This window comes from Leucopleurus acutus (assembly GCF_964270905.1).
Source record: "Leucopleurus acutus genome assembly, chromosome: 9".
Lineage (NCBI taxonomy): Eukaryota > Metazoa > Chordata > Mammalia > Artiodactyla > Delphinidae > Leucopleurus > Leucopleurus acutus.
The window spans coordinates 101,977,320-101,999,590 of record NC_139144.1 but is presented as its reverse complement, the minus strand read 5'-3'; the positions used below and the strand labels follow the sequence as shown (position 1 = coordinate 101,999,590).

At 45.3% G+C, this 22,271-nt stretch overlaps 1 protein-coding gene across 1 annotated transcript; it reads right to left on the bottom strand.

The window, feature by feature from the left end:
- Positions 1–542: 542 nt before the first annotated feature.
- On the bottom strand, positions 543–22,065 carry ZNF398 (zinc finger protein 398; the record flags this gene model as incomplete). Its single annotated transcript, XM_082846866.1, has 6 exons — positions 21,983–22,065; positions 18,408–18,803; positions 11,920–12,046; positions 11,258–11,371; positions 3,086–3,199; positions 543–1,687 (listed from the first exon to the last, which is right to left on the bottom strand). Exons 1-6 carry the CDS (start codon positions 22,004–22,006, stop codon positions 543–545), a joined length of 1,920 nt encoding a protein of 639 aa, XP_082702992.1. The 5' UTR covers positions 22,007–22,065.
- Between the last annotated feature and the right edge of the window lie 206 nt (positions 22,066–22,271).

The following is a 22,271-nucleotide window of genomic DNA, read 5'->3' as shown; positions in this document are numbered from 1 at the left end:
GTCATCATTTCGGGAGAGACAGTACCCAAGCACGTGAGCCAACTGGAGCCACTGTCTGGGAGGAACAGGAGTGGTGCCCAGGCTTGGGCACTTTCTTCCAGAACCATCCTACCATCAAGGAGGTGATGAAAGGCTCAGTTAAACATTCTCTGCCGCAGAATGGGCTTCAAGCCTTGGAGGCTCTTCCACGCACCTGACTCTACCTACTGATGGATCACCAGAGGCCGAATTACCCTGTGATGGACCACCAGAGGCCGAATCTTGCCTTCCAACCTCTCTGCAACATTCTTATAACTTCTGCTTAGGTAATGTTTTTGAAAAGATGGGGAAGCTGGGCTCTCCTCCAGGTCTTCCTGGGTTTCACAATGTGCTGCTCTTGTGAAGTTCCGAAACTCAAGCACGCCTCTAGTCAAGTGCACAGGACCCCAAATTCACTGACGTGCCAGGCAGGCATTACCACCGGGTTAGCGGGGTGCAGGGGCTTCTGGGCTTGCCTCTTGCCCCGCTGCCAGCATGGCTAACCCTGAAAGGAGAGAGATTTACTAAACCCCGCCTCCAGTCCCTTCCCCATACCACTGATTGGCCTCTAGACCTTCGGTGTTAACGCCCAGGCCAGCGGTTTCGAGCCCAGTTAGGAGGGGGCCCGGGGGGTCCGGCGGCTGTCCAGAGGGGTCACTATGCCCACCACAGCCGCCACCGTGGCCCGAGCGCAGGTGGTCCTTGAGCGTCTGCTTGTAGCGGAAGCTCCTGCCGCACTCTGCGCAGGGGTAGGGCCGCTCGCCCGTGTGGATGCGCTGGTGCTTCATGAGGTGGTGCTTGCGGATGAAGCTCTTGCCGCAGTGCGCGCAGCTGAAGGGCCGCTCGCCCGTGTGCAGCCGCCGGTGGTTGAGCAGGTGCTCCTTGCGCATGAAGCTCTTGCTGCAGTCAGGGCAGGGGTACGGCCGCTCGCCCGTGTGGATCATCTGGTGGCGGATCAGGGCCGAGTGGCCGTTGAAGTCGATGCCACACTGAGGGCAAGAGAAGGGCCGCTCCTGCGCGTGGCCCCGCTGGTGGAGCAGCAGGCTGATCTTCAGGCTGAAGCTCCGGCCGCACTGCGCGCACCGGAAGGGCCGCTCGCTGGCGTGGGCTCGCCGGTGGCTGGCCAGGCGCGCCTGGTCGGCGAAGCGCTTGGGGCAGTCGGGGCAGGGGAAGGGGCGCTCGGTGCTGTTGTGGACCCGAAGGTGGTAGGTGAGTCTGGACGGGTGAGTGAAAGTCCTGGCGCAGTGCGGGCAGGTGGGTGGCGTCTCGCTGGCAGGCGGCTGGGGGCCGCGGTCGGCGTGCGGGGGAAAGTGCCTGGGGCACTGGGCACAGGGGGCCGGGCGCTCCCCCGCGGGGCCGCATTGGTGGGTCAGCAGCATGTCCTGGCTGAGGCTCTTGCCACAGTGGTGGCACGAGAACACCTGCTCCCCGGCCGGAGGCGGGAGGGGGTAGCTGCCCAGCTGAGTGAAAGTCACTTGTCCCTCAGAAGCTTCGGCCAGCTCGGTGGCTGGACGTCCAAACGGCGCCATGGGCGCAGACTGCGGGCTTTTGAAGGCCACGTCCGGAAACGTATCCTTAGCTGCTGCTGGTGGAGAAGAGAAGGTGACGGGCACCTCGGGGCACAGGGAGGCTCTGGCGAGGCCTTCAGCTTTGATGACAAGCTCTTCGTCTGAAAAAAAGGACTCAGAGTCACACCTGTCGACAACAGGTGTCCCAGCAACTCTCCTGTGTCCCTGCCCAGCTCTGACAGGCTGCTCTGAGCTCCCACTGGCCCAGATAAGGAAGTCAGTGGAGGGCTGAGATAATAACCAGGGCGTCTGTAGTCCCTGAGGCCAATGTCGGAGAATCTACTACCGAACCTCTTCAGCGCTCCCCGTTTGGACAGGAAGAACCCTGGCATCAATCTTCCCAGCATTACTTTCATTATGATTCACCTCTGCTCACAGGCTCTGAAATGTTCTCTGTTGCCTATTGTGGTTAGGCCTAAAATCATGTATTTATCTAATCTTGTTCCTTTGTATTCTGCCAGGTAAGTCCTTCACTATAGTTAGCTGTCTCTTTACTTTCCTGGAAAATAAAGTACACATTTCTGCTCATATGTCTTTAATCATTCTGCCCTCCCTTTTGTAGAATGCATCTCCTCTCTTCCCATCTTCCCAGATTATACCCAACCACATAGTACCAATTTTCTAAGGCCAATTCTAGCTTCACATCCTAGCTTGTGGGGATCTTAGTTCCCCAACCAGGGATGGAACCCAAGCCCCCTGCAGTGGAAGCGCAGAGTCCTAATCACTGGACCGCCATGGAAGTCCCTTTGCATCCTTCTTTAGGCCTTATCTAAATACCTAAACTAAAACTGATGTGATGTTCTCCGAACTTCTTATTTCTTGTATACAAGTCATCCATCCCACTCACCCTTGACATTTAATAATAGGCATGCCTAGCACTGATATGTGTGTCCCCAATATAAACTTCTTGAAGAGCAGAAACTGTCTTTTTTTTTTCCCCCAGGGTCTAAGCACAGAGCATAGAAGTTAAACAGGTTGCATTAAGTTGCATAAACGATCATGTCTCTTCTGACCTTGAGATTCTCTTCTGGTTCAGATGGCAAAATATAGATGGTGCTAAATGTCTTAGGAGACGCGTGTTTCTTCTCATGTCACTGTTCTTCCTGAGGGAGAGCTCTTCATTAACATTCCCATTTGTGCCTCTCCCAAGACACTGCTGTCTCCACTGCTTGTCTCTCCCACCCCCTAGCTTTGTTCTGTCCTTTCTGCATGCTCTTCAAATGTTGTGTCCTTCCCCATCCTCATACTTCTGGTGCATCTGTATGCACTTGTTTTTCTTCCTCGGACACTTCTAATTTGTCTTTACACTTAAGAGTATGTTTTCTCACTTAAAATGTATCTTGGTTTGATTTCCGTTTCATTCCTAACTTACTTGAACATGCTTTTTTCCCCCTTTTCCTCATTCCTCACCCACTTCCTTGCATCCACAACCCGACTTCCTCTGCCGTTTCTTCTCAGTGGTCCTGGCATAAGCTGGGTCTGGGCGCCTCAGTACTCACCAGCATAGGTGCTTTTGCACACGTCACTCTCCTTGGGCTCCTGTGGGGTGCCGACCTGGGTCTCTTCCTCTTGTTTAATCCAAGACAGAATATCCGATGTTGAAATGCCAGGCTCTGTTTGTGGGGAAGAGAATGGCCTTCAGGGCTTGACTCAGAAAGTGGAAATAATCATGTTGGTTTGCTGAATATTACATTTTGCCCAAATATTTATCTCTAATTAACTATAACAACAAAATGAAACTAGCCTTTTAAAAAATGCATATAACATCTAGAGAACCAGTTCAAAATGAAACCAAATTTATGAATCTTTACATGATAGACTCACCTTGATTCACTATTTTCGGTGAGCCCATTTCAAAACAAATCAAAATTTTTATAGTAGAGATGACACTCTGAAATAATCTAGATTCAATAGTACCTTTCATTTCATTAGCACACTTTCAAAGTATTTTCACCTTTTTCTCTCACAGCTTTTTTATGAAATAATGAAGCAGGGAATATTTTCTCCATTTAAGTAGGGGGGGCCCTCAGGGGTTAAGTAAACTGCCAGTAAGGAAGTATTTACAGTGAAAAGCTATATTATCAAAGATTTGCTTTAGGGACTTCCCTGGTAGCACAGTGGTTGAGAGTCTGCCTGCCGATGCAGGGGACATGGGTTCGTGCCCCGGTCCGGGAGGATCGCGGCTGGGCCTGTAAGCCATGGCCGCTGGGCCTGTGCGTCCGGAGCCTGTGCTCCGCAACAGGAGAGGCCACAGCAGTGAGAGGCCCGCGTACCACAAAAAAAAAAAAAAAAAAAAAAAAAAGATTTGCTTTAAAATACACACACACACACACACACACAAAAGATGAACCGAAAACTTGAAAACAATGTTAATTTGAAAACAAATACAGGGACTTCCCTGGTGGCACAGTGGTTAAGAATCCGCCTGCCAATGCAGGGGACATGGGTTCCATCCCTGATGTGGGAAGATCCCACATGCCACGCAGCAACTAAGCCCATGCGCCACAACTACTGAGCCTGCGCTCTAGAGCCCACGAGCCACAACCACTGAGCCTGCATGCCACAACTACTGAAGCCCACGCACCTACAGCCCGTGCTCCACAACAAGAAAAACCATCACGATGAGAAGCCTGCGCACCGCAACAAAGAGTAGCCCCCGCTTGACGCAACTAGAGAAAGCCCGTGCACAGCAACGAAGACCCAACACAACCAAAAATAAATAAATAAAATTGATCCTTTAAAAAAAAAATACATTTCCAGAATTACAAAGTTAGGTTTAAGCACAGATCTGACTGCTCAGAAACATTTTTCAGGTTCCCAATTCTGGGTTCTTTCCAAGAGATCATATTACTTCTACTTATTAATGATATAGGTTATTGTTTCCTGAACACTGGGAGTGGGGAGAATAGTATTTGCAAGGCCCTCAGGCCTTGGGGATTCTTTTGGAAAGAAAAAAAGAACAGCCTCTAAAGGCTTTGCACATAACATGCCTCATTTGGTCAGTACAGAAACAGCTGTGCTTGCTATTCCAGCCGAGGTCTATATAGCCTTTTTTGGCCTAAAAGGACAAGCTGGCACGCTGACAGGGTCCAGAGAATAAATTCAAGCTCTCTATATTATTTATGAAAAAAGCCTTGTAGGAAGGTTATGGTTTTATTCCTAGCAAATGAACAGAAGTCAGTGTTTTGTTTTTTTTAGAACTCAGTGTTTTGCTCAATGCCTTTCAAATCTGTTAGAGACCACTGAAATCTAAAGTCACCCCCAAAGGAGAAATAAGAGGTTGGACAAGACTAAGGCCCAAAAGACTGTCAGCTTATGCAGAGAGACGGAAAAATACAGGTTTTTGCACACGTGGCAGTCTGTCTTTCCAACTTCCTACTTTGAGCTACAAGGCTGAAGTGTATTAACCATAATCCAACCTTATCTTTTTTTCTCCAAGATTTTATAAACTCACACATATATAAACAGGCAGTGAGAGACTGAGTGTAAGGAAGTGGATCTTTTAACAGACATCGAAGGATGAACTGTCTATTCATCAAAAATATGAGACTTTTAAAATGCTTAATTGCTTCATTCGTCAATTTTCTGAATAATGAGTTAGTGCTCTAGAGCCTCCAAATGTGATTCAAGTGGTTTTGACTTTTTTCTTTAGTTTATCATTATGAACTCACAGAATGCTATACACTGGATGAGTTTCAATCCACTGCAGCCATTATTTTTTTAACCATTTTTTAAATTGAAGTACAATTAATTTACAATGTTGTGTTCGTTTCAGGTGTACGGCAAAGTGATTCAGTTATACATATATATGTATATATTTTCAGATTGTTTTCCATTATAGTTATTACTGAATATAGTTCCCTGTGCTATATAGTAGATCCTTGTTGTTTATCTGTTTTATATATAGTAGTGTGTATATGTTAATCCCAAACTCCTAATTTATCTCCTCTTCCTCTCCCCCCGCTACCCCTTTGGTAACCTTAAGTCTGTCCGTGAGTCTATTTCCATTTTGTAAATAAGTTCAAGTCATTATTCTTTTTAACGCTCAAATTGTCCCTTTTTTGGCCAGCGGGAGCCCCTTCAGATCAGTTCTGTATCTTTTCACATCATCAAACATCTAGTTTCCTTTATTTCTAGTATGACAAACTAGAGCAGGTTCATCTTGTACATTTCCTGCTCCAAGCACACAATCAATAATGTCTCTGAGAAACGGGATTTAGAGACAACAATCTGGATGATAAGGATGCTAACTGCTAATAGGTTGTCACTGCTTCTAGGTCTTTTCAATGGACAAAGCTATAAAATACATACCTTTTAGAAAAAGGAAAGTGTCATGAGTTTATGTTAATATTTATGATTCATATTTAAGATTACAGGGCTTTAATTAAATCCTTTGATTTTATGCTTGTATCTTTTCCCTCTTATCCTGAGAATCTGGGTTCCTAACGACACTACATAATCTTTGCTTTATCTGAATGTACATTTCAAAATAATACTAATATTATTAACAAAAATATGGACTCAATTTAAGATTTTTTTGTGGTATACAGTTTAGTTATTTCAGTGTGTGTTTGATTTTTACTTTTTTTAATGTAAAATATTTACAAAGTTCCAAAATCAAAACTATAAAATAAGGTACATTCAGAGAGGTCTAGCTTCCATCTCTAATCTCTCCCTCCCTGTATAGGCAGCCATTCTCATTGGTTTTTGGTTTTTTTTGTTGTTTTTTTTTGGTTTTTTTTGTTTTGTTTTTGTTTTTTTTGTTTGTTTGTTTTGTTTTTTTGGTTTTTTTTTGTTTTTTTTTTTGTTTTTTGTTTTAATCTTGCATTGTTTCTTGGAAAAATATAAGCAAACATATGTACATCTTTGTATTTTCCCTCTCCGTGAGGTATACTACACAAACTGCTCTGTACCTTCATTTTTTACATTTTTAGACATCTGTCTGTAGCCGTATACAGAGAGCTTTCTCATTCCTTTTTGTAGCTGTACCATTGTTTATTCAAGTCTCCTACCGATAGGCATTTGGATTCTTTCCAATCTTTTGTTACAATATTAGTCAGCAGCCAACCACTAGCCCCCGCTCACCGCAACTAGAGAAAGCCCAAGCGCAGCAACAAAGACCCAATGCAGCCAAAAATCAATCAATAAATAAAATTATGAAAAAAAATACTTGACACATGAAACTACCATTGGTAAAGATATAAAAACTTTTTTGCACCTTTTGTGAAATAGGTATAGAACTGTAACATAGCAGGTGAATATATTGAGTATTCGTGTAATAAGTTAAAACCTCTAAGTTTTATTTCCAGGATAATTCTTGTTTGCAAATAGGCTAAAATAAAATAAAAGGACTATCATATTTGGATGTGCTTTAGTCGCTGATTTTGTTTAGGAAAAGGTGGCCTTGCTGGATTAGAGTGAACAGTGATAAAGGAGATAAGGGTGATGCACCCAAAACAATGATGATCAAAGAAGTCTCCTCAGGACTACAAGGTTTGAGAATGAATTTATTTTACTTATAGGTCATTCTAGAATCTGGGCTCTAGTCCATGGCTTCCAAACTAGAAGAAGGGCTAGATAATGAGCTTTTGGTAATTATTCCATCTGAACTTCTTAGTTAAGGCTTTTCTCCAAAGAATTCTAAAATATTGGAGTTCAATATTAAAACTATCAGCAACCAAATAATGGCCACACGCACACAGAGCTGGTCTGTATTCTGGCCCTAGTAACAGAGTCAAAGACGAATTTCAGAAATCTCAGGTTTAGATCTTTCTGTATTCTCCCATTCATTACTATTTTCTACTAACTGTAAGCAGTTTTATCTAAGATACTAGACAGCAATGACTGTTCCCTAGGAGGAATAATAATTTCTCTTTTCCTTCATCAGATTCAGATGATGGCGATGGAGACAGAGCATAAAATTAATTCTAAGATATCTGGACATAAAAAGGAGGGGGTGCCACATGGCACTATTGCTATCCCCAAATCTAGTCTACCTATGCATATTTTTTATTTAATTATAATGCATAGTTCTTCCTAAAGCTCTAAAATGGAATACAATAATAAATTATGGGTGTTATTTTATAAGAAATATGGATAAATCCAAACATAATTTTAGAAAATTGTTTCTAAACGTACATCAAAATTTTAATGTAAACACACTGGTCTAATAAAAATTACAAGGTGTATTAAAATTAAACAAAGATAGGGAGTTCCCTGATGGTCCAGTGGTTAGGACTCCAAGCTTCCACTGCTGGGGGCCCAGGATCGATCCCTGGTCAGGGAACTAAGATCCTGCATGCCCTGCAGCACGGCCAAAAAAAAAAAAAATTAAACAAACAGGATGATGTTAAAGAAGAGAGAAGCTGCTTGCTCAAAAATGAAAAGTTTTGAATCTTTTTTTTATAATAACAAGATGTTAAAAATGATATAAATGGTTAAAGTGATGAATAATCTATGAAAAAAATACTTTATTAGTTCTGTCACTAAAGTGGCCCAGCATTAGTATCTACCTGGCATCCGTGTGGACAGTCTGTTATGCACCTTGATGACCAGACAATTAATACTATTCTCCGCCGAAAGGAACCAGGACTTTTTTAATGTGTTGGGGGAAGGAAAATCTAAAATAAGCTCCTGTTAACACAGCAGTCCTGAGACTGCCTATCCTCAGGAGGCCTGCTTGCAAGGTTGTCGCTTGGCTGGCAAATAGCTCCCTATGCTGATATCAAACTTTCCTATATGTTGAGTGCTTCACTGGGCCTAAGCTGTTTGTACAAACAGTGTGGTTTATGTTGAACATCCACTTTCCTTCTGGGAGTCTGGAATCTTGGTACATGCCAGACAGAGGGTGCCTACGTGACCAGCCTTGGGTGCTGAGTCCCCAGAGAGCTTCTCGGAGAGACAACACACTGCACGTGTTGTCACAACTCATCGCTGGAGGAATTAAGTGTGTCCTATGAGACTCTACGGAAAGGGGACCCTGGAAGCTGGCCCCTGGTTCCCTCCAGACTTTGCCCTGAGTGCCTTTAACCTTTGCTGATTTTGCTTTGTGTCCTTTCACTGTAATAAATCTCAGCCCTGAGCGTGACTATATGCCGGGTCCTGTGTGTCCTCCCAGCAAACTACTGGGCCTAGGAGAAGTCTTGGAAATCCCAACACAGCCTGGAACATATTTTTTTAAGAAAACGAGTACTGAGGCCGTACTAGAAGGACACAGGAGACACAGCAGATAGTTTAAAAGTCCTCTCACTTGTTGACAATTTGAGCAACCAAAAGAAAACAACTGAATTAAATGAATAAAAAGGCATTAAAATATAATTAAACCTAAAAGGAGGAAAATATTAAGGGTTCTAAAGGTTAGAAACATATGAATTTTTTAAAGGCTATACATTGATCAGTCCAAATTATATGACTTCTATCCTCAAGTTCTAGTAAATATCTAGGTTGGTAATCACCAATGCAAGCTAAAACTCTAAATAATAAAACCAGAGTACTAAATAAATGCAATGCTTACACTGTTAACTCTAAGTAAAAATGTATTAAAGTATAAAGGGTGACTACCCACAAATAGAGTCTTTTTTTTTAAGATTTTTTTTTGATGTGGACCACTTTTAAAGTCTTTATTGAAATTGTTACAATATTGCTTCTGTTTTATGTTTTGGTTTTTTGGCCCCAAGGCATGTGGGATCTCAGCTCCTCAACCAGGGATCGAACCCACACCCCTGCACTGGAAGGCAAAGTCTCAACCACTGGACCACCAAGGAAGTCCCCCACAAACAGAGTCTTAAAAACCAAGGTAAAAATAAAGATGAAAGCTAAATCAAACTTTCATATATAATCTCAAAACCAAATTATTTATACCTTTTCCATTCATCCCCAAACAATAAAATGATACACTCATTCTTTCTCACTGAGGACTATGTCGTACCTAACAAAGGTGACCAAGGAGCCATTTCCAATGAATTTTTCTGCAATCAAATAACCCACCTTTACTTGTGATATGATTTTAGACTCATTATTTATATCCATGATATAGAGATTAATAAAATTCAACCTGTTACACTGCCTAAATACAAGCACCTACACATTCTTAAAAATAGTGGGTAGCAGATATATATATTCCTCAAAACTCAGAGAATGGGACTTCCCTGGTGGCACAGTGGTTAAAAATCTGCCTGCCAATGCACGGGACACGGTTTCGAGCCCTGGTCCAGGAAGATCCCACATGCCGCAAAGCAACTAAGCCCGTGTGCCACAACTACTGAGCCCGCGGGCCACAACTACTGAGCCTGCGCTCTAGAGCCCGTGTGCCACAACTACTGAACCCCGCGTACCTAGAGCCCGTGCTCCACAACAAGATAAGCCACCGCAATGAGAAGCCCACGCACCACGATGTAGAGTAGCCCCCACTCGCCGCAACTAGAGGAAGCCCACGCACAGTAACGAAGACCCAACGCAGCCATAAATAAATAAATAAAATTAAAAAGAAAAATTTACATCAAAAGAAAAAATATAGGGCTTCCCTGGTGGCACAGTGGTTGAGAATCTGCCTGCCAATGCAGGGGACACGGGTTCGAGCCCTGGTCCGGGAAGATCCCACATACCATGGAGCAACTAAGCCCGTGAGCCACAACTACTGAGCCTGCGCGTCTGGATCCCGTGCTCCGCAACAAGAGAGGCCGCAACAGTGAGAGGCCCGCGCACCGCGATGAAGAGTGGCCCCCGCTTGCCACAACTAGAGAAAGCCCTCGCACAGAAACGAAGACCCAACACAGCCAAAAATAAAAATAAATAAATAAATTTATTTAAAAAAAAGAAAAAATATAAACAAATATTGAACTCTAGGTAAATGATATTCATGCTGAACTAATTAGGGGGAAATGTATTGATATCTGTACTGATTTTGAAATACATGAAAAATAAGATGTATTGATGCAGGGATACAGGGATGCAGGGATGGATATATATGTAATAGGGAAGTACAGTAAAATGTTAGTGATAGAATCTAGGTGATAGAATCTAGGTCATTGTAAAATTATTTCAACTTTTCTGACTGTTTGAAAATTTTCATAATAAAATGTTAGAAAAAATAACAGTGTATGGGGCAGGGGTGGGTTGTCAGAGAAGTTCATCTAATAGACACGTCTGGAGGATGAATTTTCTGTGAGCTTTCTATCTATCAAAGAACAAAAATTGCATGAGATTTTTCTGATAACAGAGGTGGGACTTGAGAGAAATAATACAACTGGACTTTGACTAGCAGTCTTCCCCACACAATATCAAGGAGCTGCCAACCGAAAAAACTAGGGAGAGTTAACTAATGATAGCTGGCTCCCAAATTGGGCAAAATCCACTTTGCCCAGGTGGATGCCATCAGGGTCTGCCAGTTAAGTGCATCCCCGAGGGACCAGGCAGACTCCCAGCCCCTTAGCACTTCTGAACAGCTGGGCACACATTCCCTCAATAGCCCTTAGGTGTGTGGTACTGATGAGCGAAGGCCTTGGACAAGGCTATCTCTAAGCTCTATTTAAATGCCTGATGACCCATTCGCAGTCTACTTGCTTTAGGACTGAGAGGCTCTAGAAGGCCCAAGCCCTGCTTACCTTAGTTCTGAGCCATCATCTCTGACCAGGAAAGGGAGACAGGAGTGGATACGCTCTTCTCTCACTCACCTTCAGTGGGATCTGTGGGAATCTCACTTTCCTCTGGCCCTGCCTGGTCCTCTGTATTATGGTCCCCTTCTGGCTGAATCTGAGATAAGACATCAGGTTGATTCATGGCATAATCTAGGAGAGGAAAATGGGAAAGAGGGTATGACAAAGTGATAAATGAGGATGACAACTGATGGCCATAAAAGCTGAACTGAAGGCTGTGAGGTGCAGGCCCAGGGAATTTCTTTTAGAGTCTAGATCACCTCCCCCCATCCATTCACCTCCAACTATGGACGCTATCTATTAGGAAACAGGTAAGAGGAGAGGTGAGGTGTGGGAAAGGCACATGTGCTACCTGGGCACCGCCTGCTACTTCCATGGAGTAAGAGTGAGTGTGCCTCAAGGAGGAGAGGCAAGGCCCTTTCAAAGTGAAGGATACTATGGAAACCACTGCAGCTGGCACACCCATAACCCATAACCTTGAACTTCATTCTCTGTCCCATGATTTGGCAGAAGGAGAGATCATGATTTCCTATTTAGCAAGGGTGAACTGGAAATCTTTCGCTTGGAACCAGAAGTGTGTGAGGACAGAGTGAAAATGAGGACACTGGAGGAAAAGGAACCATTCTGAGACTTCATGGAGCTGCTGTCACCTCATTCAAAAGATGCCAACTTAGCCTCACCCATGGAAATGAGCGACTCGTAGTTGCCCTTCATGATATTCTTGTAAAGTTCCTTTTGCCATTCTTCTAATTTTTCCCACTCTGGAGTGGAAAAGTAGATGGAGATGTCATCAAATGTCACAGGCACCTGAAATTACAACACTGGGGTTAGTTTCTCTCACTGCAATTTAACCATTCAATAAATCTCTACTAAATGCCTACTAGTTACAAAAAAACCTATGTGAGATGCTGAAAGGATACAGGCAATATTTAAGACACAGATCTAACCTCCAAGAGTTGACAGTGTTTTCACTGTGATAAACTTTAGGGCTATGAGTTCTAGGAGAGTGTAAACAGTCACTCATAGAGGTAGGTACAAATGCAAAGCAGGATTTAATTCACAGAACTCTACATATTGTGAATATCCGTCAAGTACAAGGCTTATCCTAAGCACCAAGATTATAAATATATCGTTTCTGCCTAAAAGGAGCATATGACTATACTCAAATTAATGACATGGACAAGAAATTTTGGAAACAGAGCTATAATGGGGTTGGGATGAGTCTAGAAAAGATGGAACTTTGGCCAGTCCTAAAAGACAGGTAGGTTATAAACAGGCCTAATGTGAATGGGAAAAGCATTTAAGCATGGAACACTGGAGAGTGCATTCAGAGAACAGTTATAGATTCTGCCTAGTTGGAGTCAAGGTTTCATGAAGGAAATGGTCATATACAGGACAGAATCCTCCCACCTTCCAGCACAATTCTGTCTAAAGCTAGGAGCTTATCCACAGGCAAATGGATGTTTCTCTGGAAAGAAATACAAGAGTTGCCTGGGGAATTCAGGCACCAAGTATGGGCACTACCGCCTAGTGTGAAGCTCTTCTCCTTCTGCCATCGTCATAATGGCTAGCTCTTCCTTTTCCTGCCTGACAGCTTTCAACAGTTTTATTCTTAAATATGAGCTTATTTCTAAGTATCAGTGACCATTTAGAGAAATCCTGCCACATGGTCAAGAAAGACTAAAATAAAAGGAGGGAAAAAATAACTGTGGAAAAAATAGAAATACCTAGGCAACAGAATTTTTTTAAAAACCTTAATTAGTAATCCCATAAAGAATCGAGAGATATTAAACCCATAAAATAAAAACAGGATGCTACGGGAAAAGAAATAACCAAGAGCAAGAAAGACTCCGTGTAACTAATATATACACATATACTTTTTTCCCCAAATTAAAAAATTCAATAAAAAGATACTCATCTTCATAAACTTAACATATCCTTTAAAATACAAAGGTCTGTACAATTCTGAGGCAATTAATTTCTCTCTAATTGCTTCATTTGTGCCATCTTTTCTTCCCCAACCATAAATTTTGTTCCTTAGGAGCTAGAACCATAAATTACTCATTTTACATCCTGCTCAGCATCTAAAACCAACTGAGGCAAACGTAGATGCTCAATAGTTAATTTTTTATCTAATCTCACTACACAAAAGATTTGTGATAGCTTACAACAGAAACACATGTGATAAAATAATGACAAAAATAAAGGATTGAGATGGGCTTCTGGTTCAAGATTGTGAACTAAACACACATGTACTTCCCTTTCCACCCAGAGTTCCATTGAAATGACAGTAAATAAGAGCAGGAGGGACTCAATACCAGTACCAAGAATGAGAAGGAGAGGCCGTCACTAGATCAGAATTTCTGATGAGTTTCTCACTGAGACCTAGAGGATGCGCCTGTGCTGGGGTCTAAGGTACGAGGAAGCTGCATCTCTGACAACACACAGGAAAGGACTGCAGTAAGGAATCCAGAGAATTCCAAGCTCAAAGCTGGCAGAGATGCTGAGTAGGGGTTACTGGTTATAAACTGCAGTCTGGAGGTCGACCTCTGGAATAGTGGGGCCCCCTGCCTTGTCCTCATCAGCCCTGGGAAAGCAGCATTTACCCCAAAGCTGAAACCCAGACCTCAACTCTAAAGAAATTAAAAAACCCGCCTGGAGGGCTTCCGTGGTGGCACAGTGGTTAGGAATCCACCTGCCAATGCAGGGGACACGGGTTCGAGCCCTGGTCCGGGAAGATCCCACATGCCGCGGATCAACTAAGCCCGTGTGCCACAAGTACTGAGCCTGCACGCTAGAGCCCTCGAGCCACAACTACTGAAGCCCGCACTCCTAGAACCCGTGCTCCGCAACGAGAAGCCACCACAATGAGAAGCCTGCGCACCACAACGAAGAGTAGCCCCCGCTTGCCACAACTAGAGAAAGCCTGTGTGCAGCAAAGAAGACCCAACGCAGCCATTAAATATTTTTAAAAAACAAAAAAACCTGCCTGGAGACAGCACCCGGTCCCAGTGCGGTGCTGACAACTTAGAGTACCACCTTACTCCTGGCCTCTGGGTGCCCCCCCCCCCCCGCACTGCCTGTTTGCTCCTTGCACAGCACCTTAAAGTGAAGCCCACCTATATCGGGCACCTATGGAGAGAGCCTCTCCTGCAAAGGAAAGATCCTTTGGTTAAACAGACTTACATGGTGGCAGAGAAAACATGCCAGCTTCCTCAAATTAACTCTTAATTAACCTCCAAACCACCAAGGATTACTCGATATTGAAAAAGTAAAACTAACAGCATCAAGATGAGCACACGCTACAAACAATCCTAGAGAATTAAAAAAAAAAAAAGCTCCAATACATATTCTCAGAGACATTCAAGTAGATACTGCATCCATTAAAAAAAATTCAGGCTGCTTTAAAAAAGGAGAAAATAAATATTCTGGAAAATTAAATATATACTTGTTAAAATAAAAGGAAGGCTGGAAGGAAACGTCAGAGAACTCTAGTTTAAAAGGTGAAAAATATGAAGGAAAAGTTAAAGACACAAAGACAATAATCCATCATCTGTCAAACAGTAATTCCAGAAAGAGAACAGAAAAAAATGTGAAAGGGGGAAAAGAAAAATTATAAAAATAGAATCACAGAAGAAAATTTTCCAGAGTGGAAAACATATCAGCCTTCTGACTGAAAGGTCACACCGAGTGCCCAACATAAAGTTTAAAAGACCTACACCCAGACACATCCTCAACAAATTTTAGAAACCAAGTACAAATAGAAGATAAAATCTTCCAGAGAGGAAAAAAAAAAAAAGATTTCTTACAAACGAATGAGAATTGATTTGTTATTAAACTTTTCATCATTGGCATTTGATGTTATGGGACAAAGGACCAATGCCTTTAAAATTGTGAGAGAAATGGAATATTATTCAGCCTTAAGAAGGAAATTCTGACATCTGCTCCAACATGGATGAACCTGGGAGAGGTCATGCTCAGTGAAATAAGCCAGTCGTACGGGGACAGATGTCATACTGCATGACCCTACCTAGATGAGGACCTAGAGCAGACAGATTCACAGAGACAGAAAGCAGAAGCGGGGTTGCCAGGGGCTGGGGGAGGGGGGAACGGAGGGGTTCTATAGGTGCAGCATTAAAGTTTTGCAAAATGAAGAAGTTCTGAAGATGGTTGGTGGTGACAGCTGCATAACAATGTGAATGTACTTAATGCCACTGAACTGTACACTTAAAATGGTAAATATTTTTTCTTTTTTTCCCTCCCCCACAAAATGGTAAATTTTATGTCATATATATTTTACCACAATTTATAAAATTAAGAAAAAAAATTCTGAGGGAAAATTATTTTGAGTTTGGCACTCAAAAGTAAGGGCAGAATAAGAGCATTTTCAACAAATCAAGGACACAAAATTTCTACCTGTGTGGCCCATGTTTCAATCTAGTAAATCTTCGATATGTTTCAATTTCATGAAAAAAATCTTTGAGAGAAATCACATTATTTTATATCTGACTTTGGAGTTTAAGATGGACAGTTTAGGGCTTTAGGGCTTCCCTGGTGGCGCAGTGGTTGAGAGTCCGCCTGCCGATGCGGGGGACACGGGTTCGTGCCCCAGTCCAGGAAGATCCCACATGCCGCGGAGCGGCTGGGCCCGTGAGCCATGGCCGCTGAGCCTGCGCGTCCGGAGCCTGCGCTCCGCAACGGGAGAGGCCACAACAGTGAGAGGCCCGCGTACCGCAAAAAAAAAAAGATGGACAGTTTAAATGTTATCCACTCATCCAGGTAAGACAGTAAGTAACTTTATGACAAATATTATGTTTAAATTACCCAAAAACCCTTCTGGAGGTGCTCCAGATACACAAACAAAACACACTGTGGGGAAGGTTCTCTCTAAGAAGCTGACTCTGAGCCCTCCGCCGCCTGCTCACCTCTGCTCCCCGCCCCCGCCAGCCTTAAAGGAGCCTCCATCGCCTCTCTTCCCGTTCGCCCTTCAGCCTGCTCCACCCAGTCTTCTATCCCCGCCCCTGCACTAAAACAACTCTTGCAAGGTCCCCAGCGAGGCTGTGTTGCCAAGTTGTATTCACCATCCTCATCCTTCTAGCCCGCTCAGTAACACGTTAACCCACACGACCACTGTCCCTTGACCCTGTGACCCACACACTCACTGGCCACCACTCCCACTTATGGCGCTTGGTCCTTGGACTCTTTCTGCTGCTTCTCCACATTCTCTCCCGAAGTAATCACCTCCGGCCTCATGACTTAACAATACAATCTGTATGTCAGTAATTTCCAAATATTTCTCGCCTTTGGGCTTCGAAGATCACTTATCGTCTCTCCTGAACGTATCCCAGCCATCTCAAACCAATGCTGCCAAAGGAGAACGAATTCCTTCCCACCCTGAAGCATCCCCACCTCTGTAAGTGCCAATACCATCCATCCAGTCCTTCAAGTCAAAAGCCTAAGAGCCCGTGGTTAAGAGCATACGCTCTGGAGCCAACTGGGTCACAGTACAACTCCAGCATTTATACTTACTGACTGTATGAGCTTGGGCAAGTTAGGAGTCTTATTAAAGTAACTAAAGCACTTACAACAGTAAGTGCTCAGTAAATTATCACAGTTAATTTATAGCTCTTGTTCTTAATTCCTCATTCCCTAATTCCCACTAGTAAGTCCTACCGTCAATTTTACCACCGAAACAGCCTGAAGCTGTCCACTTGTCTCCATCTCCACTACTGCCACCCTCACTCAAGCCACTCTCGGCCCTCCTATTATTACAGTTGCCTTATTGTTTTCTCCCTGCTTCTGTTCTTACCCCCATGACCCATTCGGCCCAGAGCGGCCAAAGAGATTCTTTCAAAATACAGACCAGATATAACTCCTCATCTAAAAAATCCCCCAGTCTTCCCATTACACCCAAGATAAAGTCCACATTCCTTACCTCGGTCTCCAATGCCCTATGTCAGTGGTTCACAACCGTAGTTGCATATTAGAATTATCTATGGAGTTTTAAGATTAATGATTAGGCCCCATCCTGAACCTGTTACATCAGAACCTCTAGATGTGATGCCCATCAAAAATTTAAAAGCCCCCCCCAGGTGATTCCTGTACAGCTAGGGCTGAAAAACACTGCCCTGAATGAGCTGCCCCCTGCTTCTCTAGCCGTGCTCCACTTACTCACTGCACACCAGCCAACTGGTCTTTTTCCTTCCACTCAGTGTTTCAAGGTTGTTTGTGCCTTTGGGACATTGCACCAGGTATTCTTTACACCTGGGAAGCTCTTCCTCAGATCTTCTCCCAGTAGGTTCCTTCCTGTCATTTAGTCTCAGCCTAAAAATTAGCTACTTTATGAGAACTTCTGTGACATCCAATCTAAAAAATAAATCACCAGATAGCACTTTTATTTTTATCAAAGTACTTAAATGGATTTATTTTGTTTGTTTATATTATCTTTCCCCCTAAAATTTAAGCTCCAGGGGCGTTTACAAGAATTGTTCACTGCTGTGCCTTCAGGAAGTAGATATCAAGCAAATACTAAGTGTTCAAGAAGTATTTGTTGAATGAATGAATAAATAAACGGGCATGTTTGGAAACTAGCTGCCTCAAGGCTGTCTTCCATAGCTCAAGAATGATGTTTATTTCCTGTTGTTTTAGGGACTATTCCCTTCAGAAAGGCCGGGCCCTAGCACTGTGGCGCACTCTGTAAAGGATGCGGAAGGACAGGATCCATGTGGATCCTAGACCCACAGACAGCCCCAAACCTTACATTAACCACTTAACTCCACATCCCTTCCTCTGTCCTCCTCTTTTTTTTTACCAGAATTGCCAACAAATTCAAATTGACTGAGTTAAATAATATTTACTTTTGTTTCCAACCAAGACTGTAGCAGACAGGTTAATAAAGAAAAAAGTGACTTGGGGGGTAATGGGCGGGAGAAAGCGAAAGAGAAAACAATCCATCTGCCGGATAGCCAACTTTGGATTGGGAAGAGTTTTCCAATATGAAGTCTGACACTTCACATGATCACTAAATTGAACGTGGAATGCTTCCAAAATAGATAAAACACAAAACAACTTCTTGGTTCCTTCAGCCAAACTGATTGACCAAGACTACCCCTTGCTAATAGTCTAAGGTCTAGTGGTAGCACTGTGCACGCAGAAGTGGAGGTGTTACCTTTGGGATATCTCCTTTAATACCGGGGGGCAGCCGCAGGATCCAGAAGTTCCTGTTCCTCAGCAGGTTCTCCAAGTTCTCCAGCCGCCTCTGCAGCAGCCCGTACTCCTGCAGCAGGGTCCCCAGCACCGCCCACTTGCCCTCCAGCTGGTTCCCGAGATCAGCCACTGTCTTTTCGCAGCTGGCCAGCTTCTTTTCGGCTGTCCCTGTCCGTCCTTCCAGGTGCAGGAGTCGCCGGCTGTGGACCTCCACCTTTCTCTCGATAGCCTGCACGGCCGCCACTACTGTCCACAAGGAGATGGCCGCAGTCTGCAGGTGTGCTTCATTTGCTGCTGGGGGTGTGGGAAGAGGAAGCGCCTGCAGGGATGTAAGGCATTCGGAGTCCCATTCAGAAGTCTGTGTGCAGTGGAAAGAGGAGATGAGACATTGAGTGTTAGAAGGAGCCCTGATCCGAACTAAAATGAGATAAGCGCTGCTTGAGTGGCCAGCGGAGATTAATCTAAATATAGTATTAGTAGTGCCTGCATAAGCCTCATCTTTATGGAGCTCATTGACATCAAAAGCCAAGAGAATTGCTTTGGTGGCTGAGGGATGGAGTAGGTAAGACAGTGAACAGGTGAAACTGGATCAAGAAGCAGCCTGGCACAGAGCCAGTCACCCAGAGGCCAGGTTGCTGCTGCATCCTCTGGCTCTGGAAAAGCTCTAAGTGCATCAGGATCTTTCCAGGTTTCAGTGAGCTCGGTGCCCTTCTGATAAACCCCTTATTTATTGACTTAGGCTCCGGCCCCATCCATCACCCTGCTGACAAGCCACAACCATATCATTCAGTAGCAGCTGAAAAAGCTGAGAATGTCGAGTGTGGAGAAAGCATGACAGCTATTTTCAAATATTTGAGGGTTATAAAACAGAAGGCAGGACAGACTTGTTTACTCCTATACTGTGTTACTCCAGAGGGCAGAACTAGAACCAACATGAAATTTTCAGGAACGTAAACTCTGGCCTATTTGAACTAGGTCTTTCCAAGAACATAACAGGCTGCCTCCTCACTGAACATACCTTGGAACAAAGAGTGTATAGAAAATGAAACTCCTACAAGAAACGGGAGGTTGGAGGAGGATGACCTCTGCAAAGCCTTCTGACTCTACGAGTTTGATAACCGGCTCTTTGGCCGTAACCTCCGGTGTCTGCAGCTCTCCCACCACCTTTTTCTCCTTTCACCTGCTCTGCGATCCCACTGAACCCTTGACTGTTCCATTTGCTCCTGGTTTACCGGCCTGCTCCGGGCTTTGCTTTCTTCCTTAGGTGATCATTTCAGCTAACTTCAACCCCTTCACTCGTCTGCCTTTCTGCCTCACCTGCTCGGCTAACCTCCGGCTTTGAATCAGTTCAATTGTTCTCATTCTCTGTTCCTGGAAGCAGGCTGGTAAGCCCTACGAAATGAAGTCACACAACCAGGTAAACTGGTGTCACCACACACCCACGGTCTCTAAGCTCAGCAGGGACTCAGCACTGCCCTGTGCCCCACACTCCGCTTCCCATTCCACAGCGTGGCCACCACAAGCCCCTGGCCCTCTCCAGCTTTTAGTACAGCGCTTCTCAAACTAATGAGCCTAAGCATCATCTGGAGGCCCTGCTAAAATGCAAGACACTGCTTCAGTAGGTCGGGTAGGAAAACTGGGAGTTTGCATTGAAAACAAGGTGATGTTGCTGTTGCTGCTTCAGGGAGCGCAGGCTGAGCGGGAAGACTCCTGTCCGCTGCGGGCCCCTCACTCTCAGGAGATGACGTGGCCTCCTACTTTGAGAAGAGGGTTAGAATCATTAGACCTCAACTCTCTCAACGTTCTCCTCTTTCTCTTCTTTTTCTTCACCCTCCTTCCCACTTCAAACTCATCAGTAGCTTAGTCCATGCTTTCTTCTTTCCTTCCCTCAGGAAAAAGGTGCATCCTACTTAAAATGAATCTCTCCACTTAATGCTCTGAATGCCACCTCCTTCCACATTTTTAGGTACACGAATCTTTCCTCTTGTTTATGGTCAATGTTTCAATCTCTCCCGGGTCTTCTCCATGGGACAGACCTGCACTGTTCAATATGGTAGCCACATGTGGCTACTGAACAGTTGAGATGCATTTATTTCCATTGAGATGTGCCGTGAGTAAAAAATACACACCAGATTTTGAAGACTGAGTGTGGGGAGAAAATGTAAAACCTCATCGATAATTTCTTAACACTAATCACACACTGAAATATTTTGTAAGCCTTGGGTTAAATAGAACATATCATTAAAGTTCATTTCATCTATTTCTCTTTACTTCTAAAATGTGACTACTGGGAATTCCCCAGCATCCAGTGGTTAGGACTCCCCCCTTTCACTGCCGAGGGCTCAGCAGGCCACTGGGCATAAATAAATAAATAAATAGATAGATAGATAAATAAATAAATAAAATAAAATGTGACTGCTAGAAAGTTTAAGGTTATATACGTAGCTTCTATTATGTTTCTATTGGACAGGGCTGGCATACAGACACATGATCATCTCTACCATATTGAAAAACAAGATCCAAAAGGGAAAAATAGGTCTGAGGGCACAGATGACATTCCCTCTGCTCGATCCCCCACCCCCACTGCTGCTGCTCCCTTTATCCTCTTCTTCCCCCCTCTCACTTTCGGGTCACTACTCTGTAGGCCAGTCTGGCTCCTGATCCACTACAATGACTCTCTTTGGGGTGAGCAGAGGCTTCTTAGCTAGCAAATCCAAGCATCGTTTCCGGTCCTGTTACTTGACTAGTCCCTGCTGGTTCTGCGCGGCTCTTGTGTGCAGCGACTGTCTCGGTCAGCTCTGCAGGCTTAGCAACTGCCGGAGCGGGCTTGGCACGCGGCAGGCCTGCAGTAAACATCCGCGTAACGAATAAAACACGCAGAAGGTAATCCCGCCCTCCGAACCTGCACCGCTAGTTCACTCTGCAATCCCGACAGAGGGCCTCCTGCGTGTCCGGCATCGTCACAGGCTGGGCACTGGGGATCCCTGTCCTCCGGCGGTCCTTCAACACACCTAAGTGTTGCCGTCACCACGGCATCTGTGGCTGCGCGAGGCTCACGGAGGCGGCAGCGAGGGTGACTGTGGGGTCGGCTCCCAGGGCTGGAGAATGGCTGATGAAAACCCCAAACCAAGCCAACTCCACTGCCCCGCGTCCGGCAGGCAGGAGCGGGGCTGGCACCAGGCGAGGATCGCTTCACTCATTCCTCTTCCATTGGCGTAAGAGGCTCTCTCCGCTGGAAACCTCCAAACGGGATGGGCGAGCCGGGGCCTCACACCCAGGCGCAGGGACCCAACGATGGGGGAGGGCGAGCTGTCCCAGACCCGCGCTCGGCGTCGGGGTCCCCCCCAGGCCCCTCCCCTGCCGGCGGCACCCCGGTGGGTGTCTGTGCTCGGCCGTCCGGGCTGCGCCCCGCTTCGGGGCCCCGAGCCTGACAGGCCGGGCTCCCCGCCCTCCTCCTTTCCCTCGGGTCCGACCGCAGAGCCCGAGGCGCCCCGACCCTCCCGGGCTCACTGAGCTCGGCGCGCAGGCCGCCCTTACCGGAGCCGGGGCTGCCTCGGCCATGGTCCTGCGCTGTCCGGCCCGGGCCGGAGTCGCCGCCGCTGCCGCCGCCTCCGCGCTGCCCGACGCAGGCCGACCCCCGGCCTCTCCGTAGGCGGCACCCGCCCGGCCCTGCCTTCCCGACCCGGCTCTCGCACTGCCGTCGGGCCCGGCTGCTCGGGGCGCGGGGACGCGGCAGAGGCGCGGGGCGGCCGGCCGGTGGAACTCGGGTGGCGGGCAGGCTCAGCCGCGCTCAGCCCGCAGCGACCCCTCAGCTGGCGCTTTGTGG